General features: G+C 32.5%; 1 protein-coding gene across 3 annotated transcripts; it reads right to left on the bottom strand.

The window, feature by feature from the left end:
- Window positions 1-936: 936 nt before the first annotated feature.
- Window positions 937-11294, bottom strand: LOC112463244 (adrenodoxin-like protein, mitochondrial). 3 transcript variants are annotated; one of them, XM_025029511.1, is made up of 6 exons: window positions 10994-11082; window positions 8292-8509; window positions 7070-7217; window positions 6914-6969; window positions 5878-6125; window positions 937-1218 (listed from the first exon to the last, which is right to left on the bottom strand). In XM_025029511.1, the coding sequence occupies exons 3-6, from the start codon at window positions 7211-7213 to the stop codon at window positions 1115-1117; spliced, it is 552 nt and encodes a 183-aa protein (XP_024885279.1). In that variant the 5' UTR covers window positions 7214-7217; window positions 8292-8509; window positions 10994-11082; the 3' UTR covers window positions 937-1114. The 3 variants fall into 3 exon arrangements, with proteins under 3 accessions (XP_024885279.1, XP_024885280.1, XP_024885281.1); XM_025029512.1 differs by lacking the exon at window positions 8292-8509; XM_025029513.1 differs by lacking the exons at window positions 7070-7217; window positions 8292-8509 and having other exon boundaries at window positions 945-1218; window positions 6918-6969; window positions 10994-11294.
- Between the last annotated feature and the right edge of the window lie 1757 nt (window positions 11295-13051).

The following is a 13051-nucleotide window of genomic DNA, read 5'->3' as shown; positions in this document are numbered from 1 at the left end:
GTGTGTGTGTGTGTGTGTGTGTGTGTGTGTGTGTGTGTGTGTGTGTGCGTAGATTCCCTTTAATCACATATAAAGCTGAGTTTAATTAACCAAATCTTAAAGAATTATATATGAAATAGGAGCAAAAAAAACTGAAAAAATATAATAGAATTATAAATAGCTCGATATCTCAAAAGCGGAAATTAAAGCTACTACAGATATTTCTCAAAAAATTCAAAATTTTATTTAAAAAAATGAATTCCTTTACCGATTCTCGCTCAATTAAATACCAACTTTTCTTTAATGATAGGGGAGACCGGGGCAAACTCGACACAATTTTTTCAATGGCAATTTTCAACAATTAATTAAAATTTTCAAACAAATTCAATGGTACACATTTAAAGTGTTTTTTCAGGTACAAAATTGCTTAAAGAAATTTTGCTGTATGTCGCTTAGTTATGCTCCCAGGAAAGGAAAAGTGATGCGAAGACAAATTTTCAAATTGAAAAATCCCGGGCCAAACACAACACTGCCTGATCGACACAATTTGATCTAAAACTCATTTTTTTTTGTCTGAAACTGAAAATACATTGTTTATCGTGTATTTGAAAAGTACAAAAATTCGGAATTAAGTAAAACAATTATTGGAAATAATGAAAACAAAACTTGTTGAACTTTCAATTATTTTCATCTAAACTCATGTTTGAGAAACTAATTTATGCAAGTAAATTCGCGATCGAACGTGCACACACATTTGTCATGAGGCATATGGCTGTATAACAAGCATCGTTTGTTATTAGGAACTGATGAAATAATAACGTGGTGTCGACTTTGCCCCAAACCTCATTTTTCACTTTTTTTTACTCCAAAAACATAAAAATTTTGAAAATATGCAAAAACTATTATCGGATTCGTATAGAGCATCAAATTTCCCATCAAAATCACTTACATATAGGTTCGCAAGAGTAAAGCTCAATGAAAGAAATTTTCGAGAGATCAGAAAAATTACTTTTCACCATTAAAAACTATCACATGCATACAGATTTTCAGTAATGTTATTTATTATAAAATACGTTTACGAATAAACGATATTATAAATATTTACATGTTTAATTTGGTTCAATAAAAAAAATTTCTAATGCGGAGTGGGGGTATGTCCATCAACATAAAAATTTCTAGTCGCCTTAGGTAATTCTAGCTCTATGCCATCTAATTCCTTCTTCAAAATTATTTGACAACCTAGAAAGAAAACATAAACAAGATTTATTCGTATTTGTGGAGTAATATATATATGTTGAAGTTTTCTTATTCCTTACAATTATGTTGGGCTATAATGTCACAAACAAAAAATCGTTTTTTATATGTGCATATATGTATAAAATAAATTGTTTAACTAAGTTGCTTGTTTTCATATTATTGTTAGTTCAAAAGCAGAAGTTTTTGTCCGTTCAGAGTAACATATAAACGGTATTTCCAAGCCAAATGGCAGTTAGTGCGTAACAAAAATGTTTTAAAAGACTGCGTTTAGTAGTAATCAATGTTGATTGTTACCTTTAGTAATGAATAAATTTTATAATACTATGTTTTCATTTTCATTAAAAGAGGAAGTGCGAACAAGATAATACAAAGATAACTACAAAGATAATAATCAGTAATGGTTTAAAAACATTTAGTGAGAGATCCATAACACACCTATTTATTTAACTGATTGCAAATAATGTAAAAAATAAAAAATCTAGACTAAAAATAATGAATTATTTTTAATCTAGTTACGATGTCTTATTTTAGTACGTCCAAAGTATATAAATAATACAATTATAGACTACGTTTACACGGCCCGATTTACGCCGAAGTTATAACATCAATGTTATAACTTTGGCGTAAATCGGGCCGTGTAAACATAGTCATAAAGAATCCAGACACACTGACAAAATTTATAAGAATGTCACACATAGTGTCGTTTTCAAGGTCAATATTAACTCGGCATTATTAAGGTAAGACAATTTCAGCTATAAACATTGTTATTTTTACATGCCTTATCTGTTATTCTAAAAACAAATTGTTATTGTGAAAAAAGTTTTATAATAAATTTGAATCAATTTACTAGGAACAATTTGAATATAAAAACAAAACTTTTAGTTTGAAAATTATTCTAAAAATCTTACATTATTATAATTTAACCCTCTACCTGTATACATGGGTCTATGACGTCCGTGCCAAAACAATATCTGCTTGTAACTTGAGAACCGACAAGCCTGCTTGTCTAACTCCCCCCTTTAAAAAAAGTAGGTGGGGGAAAGAAATCCAAAGATCCAAAGCCGCTTCGAAAGATAAACATGTCGCTGAATGCCAAGCAAGTCAAATTTCGCACAGACGTCTCAGACCCAGGTATACACGCGTACATAGTCTTTATCTGTAAGTAAAAATGTTGCAGTTATTCATGATAAATGTTGTTTTTGGTCAAAACAATGTCCGTTTAGAATATTTTGACAAATAGTTGCTTCTAGTTTAATTATTCTCAAAAAATTGAATTTTGGACGGTGGCCAAAAGCTTGGCGGACCAATTTTTTTCAACATATTCTACATATTATTATATGACATAAAGTAATAAATTATTAAAAAATGTCATAAATGCTATATTATATATAATTTTTCATTTTATATATTCATATTATATATAATTATTATATTTAATTTTTCAGTTATCAACGATTTTCCCTACCTAAAAAGTAACGTTTTGACCATCCTGAATAATTCAACTTTTTTGAAAATATCAATCTGCACTATTTTTTTCTTGAACACTTACCTCTGAAGTAAAAAACCTTAAAAGGATTTTTTTATACTACGTAGAAAAAAATTACAAATTTTTAAAGAAATCAATCTCTTTCCTTTACTCTTATTCAAAGTTCATTAAGGTATTCCTTTCACGGAGGAGCGTATTTGGTAGGCGCTTTAGCAGGGCCTCAGCAAACTCTCAGCAATGTTGCATTAAACTTATATAAAATCAAATTATAATTAATTATCATGTTTAATTATAAGAAAAAAGTAAAAATATTATGTGTATTTAGAAATTTTTCATTTTTCGGTAAATTTTACTGTCAGAACAATATGGCAACGCTGCGCTTTTCAGGGCGCCGATTGTAAAATGTGAAGTTGATAACAAAAGTGTCAATGTAAATGTCAATTTCATTAATCAAAGAATATTGTGACATTTTCTTTTTATCAAAGAGAGATTTTATAATAATAATGAGTGATAAGAAACATAAAGTGAGGAGTAATGTGGGCAAAAATAAGGGACAATTTGTGAAAATAAAAGTTGATAATAAACCGTACGTTATGAATGAAGTGTGACATGAGCGCACAGCTTGCAGCGCCAGCGTTGCCAAATAATTCCTTGAAAGTCGCCATCAAAAATATTCATCTATAAACCATATTTCAAGTCAACTTTTAACATAAATATTTTGTTTAAATATTCGGCGACTCTGTATTTTTATCGGCACTATCGAAAGTATAGAGTTTAGCGAATATGTAGCGCAGTTAATATTTAATATCTTAAATCTTAAGATAAACAAATTATTACATTAAAATGTAGAAAATAGACTTTTTCGATAACGTCACATATAAAATATCGAATTTTCAAAATCATAATTCTTCTTTATATGTTCGGTAATGTGGTTTAATTTTTTTCTGGCGTAAAGATATGCATTTTAACTTTCTCGTACCAAAAAATCAGTTAATTCTTAAGACTTTGGTGTCATGAAAGGAATACCTTAAAAACAAAATTTTAAATAAACGATATTTATCAAAATGACTATCGAATCGTCAACTACAGTGTATAAATGTTTTGTGAAATTTTTCAGATTTTTTAAAATACTTTAAGGTAGGGAAAATAACGTCAGACGCGACAGATTCACAAATGCACTATAAAGATAAAAAAAACGTATACAGGTGGAGGGTTGTTCTTAAATTAGCTAAGATTTAATCAAAAACATTGCCTATTTTTATAAGAAATTTTGGGCTATCCGAACCTAGTCATCAATCATATATAAATTGTGTAAGTAATAATGGTAGTATTAAAGAAAAAATAGTTTTAGATCCTCAAACCCCCGCCGGAAGCAATTTTGACCTCCTAATGATGTCATTTTATTCGTTCAATGGCTCATCATCAGAACTGCCCAAGATGACAAATATGTCATTGCTATGCTCAGAAGGTACCTGTATATTAAAAAAAATAATAAACTAGTACATCTACCGCTTCATGCTCCCTCCGCCCAGGACAGATTTTATTGGTATCGTTGTATGGACATCACTGACTATGTCACTGATTCCAATTCTTTTTGCCTGCGTAACTTAACCAAATATAAAACCAAGAACTCAGCTAAAAACTGTGTCAAAAAATTACCGAAAAATCAATATTTATTTGTTATCACTGTTATTACAAGAAGGTAGCATAGACACAAAAAGAAATCTTTAGACAGGAATAAAAACAAAAACTAGAATTCTGGGAGTCATGTTCAACTATAAAATAAAAAATCAGTTAAATGCAAGTGTGAAAACATCGTGTATTCATTTCGGAATCAGTGACACAGTCAGTGACGTTCATACAACGATACCAATAAAATCTGTCCTGGGCGGAGGGAGCATGAAGCGGCGGATGGGCGAAACTTCCGGAAACGTCCGTGCTCCGATTTAGATGAAACTTTGTGAATAGGTTCCTTTTAGATAAAAAGAACATATACCAAAAAAATTTTTTGCGACTCCAAAGTTTAGCAACTTTTTTAACATTTTTAACTTGCTGCCTCCGCGCATACATTTTCCACGCGAAACAAACCAAAACAGCTCTCAAGTAATGTAAACAACCATAAAGTCATACCCGTCAAAGTCATAACATAAACATCATTGGCGAAACTTCAGAAAATCAGAAACGTTGTAAACTACGATGCGTAGTTTTCGAGATATCAATTTATATAATCTATCACATAGTATAATATACACAGAATTAGCAGTGAGAGAGAAAGAAAGAGAAACAGTACACACGTAGGCGGGGGAGGGGCGGTAGCCCCTACCCCGCAAGCAGGGGGGAGGGGGTAAATCTCGGTTCGCGTGAAAAGTTAAAAATCCGTTTTTTCTTCTTTCGTCGCTTTGTATGAAAAGTTGCATTGTGTAAAAATATTTAATATCTGTAACAGAAATAATTTGTTATAGCAAAGAATAGTTAGGATATTGAAAAGTGGCACCTCGTGACACCTCGTTTTAAGTGGAAAGTGTATGCGTGGAGGCAGTAGGTTTCCGCCCCCCTGGGGGGTTCCACTATTGTTAAACTAGACACATAGTGTACCTTCAAATTACATGGGTGGGCTTTCCACGCGTGGAAAGTTGTAAACCCATGTGGCACTTCGTTTCACGTGGAAAATGTATGTGCGGAGGCAGCAAGTTAAAAATGTTAAAAAAATTGCTAAACTTTGGAGTCGCAAAAAATCCTTTTGGTATATGTCTTTTTTATCTAAAAGGAACCTATTCACAAAGTTTCATCTAAATCGGAGTACGCACGTTTTCGGAAGAACAGCCGGTGGATGTACCAGTTTATTATTTTTTTTAATATACAGGTACCTTCTGAGCATAGCAATGACATATTTATCATCTGGACAGTTCTGATGATGAGCCATCGAACGAATGAAGACATCATTAGAAGGTCAGAACTGTTTCCGGCGGGGATTTGAGGATCTAAAACTATTTTTTCTTTAATACTACCATTATTACCTACAAAATTTATATATGATTGATGACTAGGCCCGGATAGCCAAAATAAGCAAAGATTTTTTCGCTCTTAGTAATCATATTATACATTTTTATTTTAGTAATGCCATTGTTTTTTTTTAATAATAAAGATGGATATACCTAGCCTAGAATTTTCCTTCAAAAAAGGTGCTAAATCCAAAAGATCTTCTTCCGTTTCAGTAGGAGCTGGAAGCTTGTCCATGTAATCATGGTGTACATATACATGACAAGTTGTACATGCTAGACTAGCTTCGCACGCTCCTTCAATGTCGATTTCATATCTATGAGCTAGATAAAGTATGTTATCTCCTACTTTTCCTTTTACTTTAACTTTCTTGCCTGTTTTGTCAGTAAAAGTGACATTAACTCTGGAAAGATAACCAGTAAGGTAATTTGCATTGATGGACTTAGAATTATAAACCTAACATAATTACCCTAACATAATAATATAATATATTATAATAATATAATATATTATGTTATTGATGGTATGTAACAGAATTGATAACAAGAAAATTCGTCGAATTTAACATTATAAAATTCTCACAAGCAAAAGTAAGAGATTATTATATTTATTGCACGTACAAAATTGTTTTATTACTATAAACAATTTCAAGTAAATTTATGTAATTTCTTAAAAAAAAAAGCTTTAAAAATTATTTTTTTCATCTCCTGTTGAAAGAAAAGTTACGTTTTATGCTGATTTCAAAGTTTCAACATAAGTTATCAATTTTGTGGTGTAAAAAATTAATTTAACCCTCCGAGGCCACACCTCTTTTTTTAATACGCCCCGGCTACACTGGGGTGATCACCACCCCAGACGGATTCAAAGTCTCATAATTCCAACTATGAGACGTAAAAATTTATGAAACATCTTAAAGGTGTAGTCGAAAATATATATAGTACAAAACCCGAAATGTGCTCGTGAACAAAAATATTGTAATTTTTGGTCGCGATAAGGAACATACACTAGGACTACACTGAGAGGGACCCAACTAAGGATCCTGGGTGAAGGGACACTGATTATAAAGCCTAGCTTAAAAACATCGGGCCGTGAATTTCTGTTGGGGTGGCCGCCACCCCATGTGGCCTCAAAGGGTTAAAAAATATATCCATTTTGCAAATATTACATGAAGAAAAAATACAGTTATTTTACCTACATATCAGCCTCTGTTTTAGGATCCTGTATTTCATACTCGCCATGAAATATAACTGCAAAAAATATGTATATTGAAGTTCTATTTGTTCATTAGTCAGCTTATATGTATAGTATAGCATCTGGTAAAAGAAATATCAGTGGTACACTAATTACAGTAGATTTGATCCGAGATTTTGTCAGATTGGCATCTGCATTAGTATCTGAGCTTAGCTTGTATTTTGCTATTCGAATTTGCTGATATCTGAAAGCAACAGATTGACAGCAGGAACCAAGCAGATTTTGCTGCTTCATAATCATTTGACTAGAATAAAAAGGGCCTTTTGAATGGAACAGTCTTTTATAGTACTTTTAAGTTTCTAATATTCTCTTTTGATCCTCAGTCTTTTCTTTAAAATCTCTCATTCCTTTATTGGAATATATACAGAATGAGGGTCAAGACTGAATTCAAGTCTCTTCCATTACTAATCATTCATGTTCACACAAAGCTACACATCAATCCTGATTTGTAAATGGAATTGTAATAGAATATTTGACTGAAATAATTATGAAACACCAGACTTTCAGCTTCTCTCACTAATTTGCCACAATATTCCATTATCCAGATAGCAAAGCATGTTTGAGCAAAATCGCGCAAACCTGTGATTGCTTATGATGCTGGCAACTTGCCGTGCATTACGCTAGTTAAGCATCTGTTTGAGGCGGACGTCGCGCCATCTCGCGTAATAAATCTCAACTTTTTCCGGGAGAGATGTAAGTGACGCGTAATAAATAGTTTTGACAAAACGCATTTATTTGCATATCTTAGCATAACACTTACGTTTAACAATGTCCGTAATTATTAAATGTAGATTTCAAAGCGTGAAGTTAAATTTGTTTAGAAAGAAAAGTGTTTCAAAAGGGAAAAAACTGTTTTACAGCAATCATGTTGGTCATATTAGCGAAGAAATTTTGCAGTTTAAAAGAATATTGCGAGGGACAGTTTTGAGAGAAACTCCTGGTGGATTTCGCACCAAAAATAATACTAATTTTTATAAACCTGTAATCGAGGTATAACACATAATACAGTAATATATATATATACCCAGATAGCACACATCTGCAAACATGTCCGAAACCGGGACATTAGACGTGTTTATGACGATTTTAAGACGTCTTATGTCTCAATTTTGAAACCAATTATTGGTAATAAATAATTTAATTTTTTTAACCACATGATTATCAAATTATTGCACAATACAAAATTATATATTTTATATCTATATACGTAACCACATAATTTTAACTACTATTTGTACCTTTTTAAATAAATAATTAATTGGAGAAAAATAACTATTCTTAATTACTATATATAAATTATTGTTTTACAAAAACGTACAATCACTACTTGACGCACATAAAGCTTCTACATTCTTTCGTCTAGCTTCTAAACGTTTGGCTCTATCAGAATTAACTGATGTTTTTCTTCTATAAATGAGTAGAAAAATAGTTGGACAAAATGCTTCGTTCCCGGGATTATCCGATTTTGCTCCACCAACAAAATGAGTGCTACATATTGTTGAATTTTTCGTAGGCATCCATGGCTTTCCGTCTTTACTAAAATAAGCAGTAGTAAAATTTGCTATTTTAAATAATCACAATTTTGTCATTGATACACTTAATGGATTTATATATCCTGATACAAAAATTAGTCTGAAGTAGGTCTGAACAAACTTATAAAATTGAGACATTTAAAACTTATTTCAAAACAGTTATTAGACTATAAATTATTTTGCCTAGAATACTCATGATTTTTTTAATTGATTTAATTTTATATGTTATAAGTTTTCTTTCTCTTTTTCTCTTCATTATAATAAAAAATTTTGTTAACTAAATTTTATTTACATACTCATTATTAACAGCATATATGACTGCGAAACATATATATGATCTTTTTCAAAACAATTTTTTAAAGTTTTTAAGGTTAACTTTTGTAGTTACATTTTCATTCCAATAATACCCAGAGATTATATAATTGTTTGAGAAGATATAATTAATTATATTACAAATTAATTATATTACAAAAAAATCTTTATTACAATATTGAAAGACAATTTTAAAAGACACAGTCAAACGTCGCACCACAGTTATCCATTTCTTTTTTCACTGTATTTCCCATGGACGATTTGGAAATGAGTAAAAACGAACATTTTTTGTATTCTTTCTTGTATTTTTGCACCCCACTACACAACAACAATTATTAGAATTCTTTTTCTCTGCAGAACTCATTTTCTTTTATCGTTGTTTCTCCCGGAAAAATTTCGACACGGCGCTACACGGTGGCGCTGAGAACAATGCTTAACTAGCGTTTTGTTTCAATTGATTTCGAGTAATTTAATATTTGAAGCAACACGCAGGCAACATTGGATATACGTATTGCCAGCAATTTGACCGCAAGAGAGCAGCATCAAATTTATTTTGCGTTGCTAACAATATGACAGCATTGTGTGATCTTATGAATTATTACAGCAACATGACAGATGACAGCAACAGCTCGAATTTTGAATCAGACGATTTTAGACCGCAGCATTAAGTTGCCGGCAAGTTGTATACCAAAAGTATACAAAATTGTTATATCATGAAAGCATCAACTTGCCGACAAATGCGGACTAAGTTGCCACTATTCTGACAGCAACACATACGAGGGCGAATCAGAAAATAATGGAGTTTTCGATTTGCGACTCGACCCGACTCGGGTCGCATCATGTATACAGGACTCGAGAATCATTGACGTGGAATACATACATATCTGTATGTATTCCACGTCCATTGATGCGGCCCGAGTCGGGTCGAGTAGCAAATCGAAAACGTCATAATGGGTGCGTTCAACCGATACTCCACTAGCCTAGCAATCGTGAGCAGTCGCTCGTTTCCTCTCCTTTTAATCCATTGGGTCAAAGGAGAGGAAACGAGCGAAAACGAGCGACTGCTCACGATTGCTAGGCTAGCGGAGTATCGGCTGAACGCACCCAATAAGTCGCAAACGTTAGTTTCCCTTATACCGTTTTAAATTACGAGCGCATTTTGTCAGCAGATGGCAGCATATGGTTGCGACTTATACTGGGAGCTTTCCAGCAAGCGACACAAGTCGACACAAACGTCATTCTTTCTTTTTTGGCAATGAGTAACAAAGACAAAACGACACTTGTGTCAATTTTTGTCGCTTGCTGGAAAGCTCCCACTGACTCACCCTAGTATTATGTTGTCGGCAACATGCCAACAACAATACAGACACGTTGGCTGGATTCGGGGAGCGCGCTATTAGCGCTATTTGCTTATTCTATCCTTGTTTTACATCTGATGAGCGATAAAGACAGAATGATGCAATAGCGCTAATAGCGCGCTTCTCGAATGCAGCCGTTGTTATCTGAGTTGCTATCTGGGTAGATCTTACGGCTCGTCTACAATAACCGTAAAAGTAGATATGCAATAAGACGTGAACAGTAAACTATTGACCACATACTACGTTTACGCGAGCGTTACTTCTGTAGTAACTTACGATATATCATTCGTTTACGCGGAGTAAATTATCATAAGTTACTACAAAATCCCGTTTACGCGAAGGAAAATCCTGTTTACGTGAAGAAATTATCGTAAGTTACTACAGAAATAACGCTCGCGTAAACGTAGTAACAGTCGATTATTCTTGAATTGTAAAAATCCCATTAGTCAACAGCTTATTACTGCTTACATCTTACTGCATACTGTTGCGGCTATTGTAGACGAGCCAGCGTCGTCTACAATGGCATCAAGAGTATACAGTAAGACGTAAGCAGTAAGTTATTGACTAATGGGATTTTTACAATTCAAGAATAATTGATTGTGGTTGGTCAATAGCTTACTGCTTACGTCTTACTGCATACTCTTGCTGCCATTGTAGACGACGCTTTACATTTCTGTGGCATCGCTGACAAAATTTGTAACAAATGCAGATTTCTACAAAATCTCTTTTCGACAGATTTGGCTATCGCAGTAGCAATGGCAATTAAATTAATAAATTAATATTTTCTTTTTAATTGCAGATAGAAAGTGTATACCAACCTCTAGATGTATGAATTTTGTGATTAGATAGCTTTATCAAGTGGTTCACTGGTGCACACTTTCTTTGCTTCATACAGAATAGATATAGCGGTCGTAGTACAAACGTCATTCTTAATACAATATATTTTATATAAAATATTTGGAAAAGATTGAAATACACATCAAGACACCAAGGTAGCACCAGAGAGAATCCTGAGAGCCTGAGAGCTGCTAAGAGCGGCCATCCGGATCGTTCCGTTCCAGCGGACGTATACTGACGCGCCGCCTGAGAAAGTGAACGTCAACTATGGGTGCGTTCGGTTTGGACGTTCACGCGTTGTAAGCGCTCATGCTTAAGCGCTGTTTTCAATCGTTCGATTTGGTATCTGAGCGCTTACACAATAGTAGTTCGTTTTGGCAATGTAAGCGACTATGAGCACGTCAAAATAGCAGACGATAGGTTATTGTGTGTTATATTTGCGCAAATAATAACATTATTAGAATTATTATTCGATGAGGAAGAATATTTAATTTATAAAATAAACTCTTTTTTAGAATAAAGCAAGCAACATTTAATTTTATTCTACAAATTTTAAAACCTAAAATTACTAAGATCAAAATTAGGACGTAAAACAATATCACCTAAAAAACAATTATTTATCGCTATATGAAAAATGGTCACCCCGGATTCACATCGGTATGTTATTAATATTATTATTACACATTGTTGTTTCAATTTTTATATCAAATAAAGAGAAGTGAAAGAGGCAATGCCACGCGCAATAATTAATGCGCAATTAAAATAAGTCAATAATAAAATAGATATATTAGTTAATACAAATTCGGACGTTTCGACACTTTTTGTGTCATCTTCAGCGTAAAAATGAAAATAATACATGAAAATTTCAGTCGATAAATTAAGACGATAAATTACAGTCAATCGCGATAAAATGAGTCAATCAGTAGAAAAGCGCAGTCAAATCAATAAAATAAAATTCATACGAATGTTTGGTAGTCTGTCAGGATATACCGATATGCAAATGCTCCAAATCGATCGCATCTTCGACGTTTACTCTCAGGTTGGAAGACCAGGTAGAAAAGAGAGATTTGATTGTCCTTTCTAAACCGTGAAAAGGAGTCGCAATATATTAAAAAACGCAATGTATCAGTATTAAAATTACAATCACAATTTAAATTCTTACTTAACGGAGCACTACAGACCAGTAAGTCGCAGTGTTAAAATGTACCTGTCGCTCTGACATATCGTGAGTGAGTGAAGCATTGGTAGAAATAAGAAGGTTAACATAATAAAAGCGGTGTATACATAAAGAGCAAGTGAGAATCTTGTGAAGGAAATGCTGGCCGAAGATAGAGAAAAATATCAAGATTATTTTAGAATGCCATTTCAATTATTTAATGCGTTATTAACATTGGTCGAACCAGTCATCATATATATAATTTTTAATTTAATTAACGATAATTGACGATAATAATAACATTGGAGAATAATAAGTAGTACACTGTAAGTATAGATGTAAGTTAGTAAAACGTAGATAATATATACTTGTAAACACTGGATAAACTCATTCGTAAAGGCTTGTGTGGGTATATGTCATAATAAAAATATATTTTGCTTGAAAATAAATTGTATTTGTTTGAAACTAAATGTACCTAGTACAATAATAGTCATACTTAATATTAATGTAATAAAAAATAAAATTGTAATAATAAAAATAAAAATAAATAGATATAATAATAATATAATGTAGTAAAAAAAACTTCTTTTATATCAAATAACAGATTAAGTTAAGAACATAAAATGTGATTTATTTATAGTTATATTAGTTAATTAATTTATCTTGCTCTTCCATAAGCATAGCAAGGAATTTTATTTTTAATTCGGCTCGCTTTCTTTAAGGCCATTACACGTAACAAGTTTTAATCGTAAGGCCGTAAGAAAATAGACCAATCACAGTCGATTATTCTCCTCGCGCTCAAAGAATAATCGACTGTGATTGGTCTATTTTCTTACGGCCTTAAGGTTGTATGACCCCTTAGAAGAAAAAATGCCAAATTCTT

Source organism: Temnothorax curvispinosus, unplaced genomic scaffold (genome assembly GCF_003070985.1).
Source record: "Temnothorax curvispinosus isolate PA1 unplaced genomic scaffold, ASM307098v1 QBEX01013131.1, whole genome shotgun sequence".
Classification (NCBI taxonomy): Eukaryota; Metazoa; Arthropoda; class Insecta; order Hymenoptera; family Formicidae; genus Temnothorax; species Temnothorax curvispinosus.
Note: the sequence above shows the minus strand (reverse complement) of the source record. Positions and strands in the feature narration are given on the sequence as shown.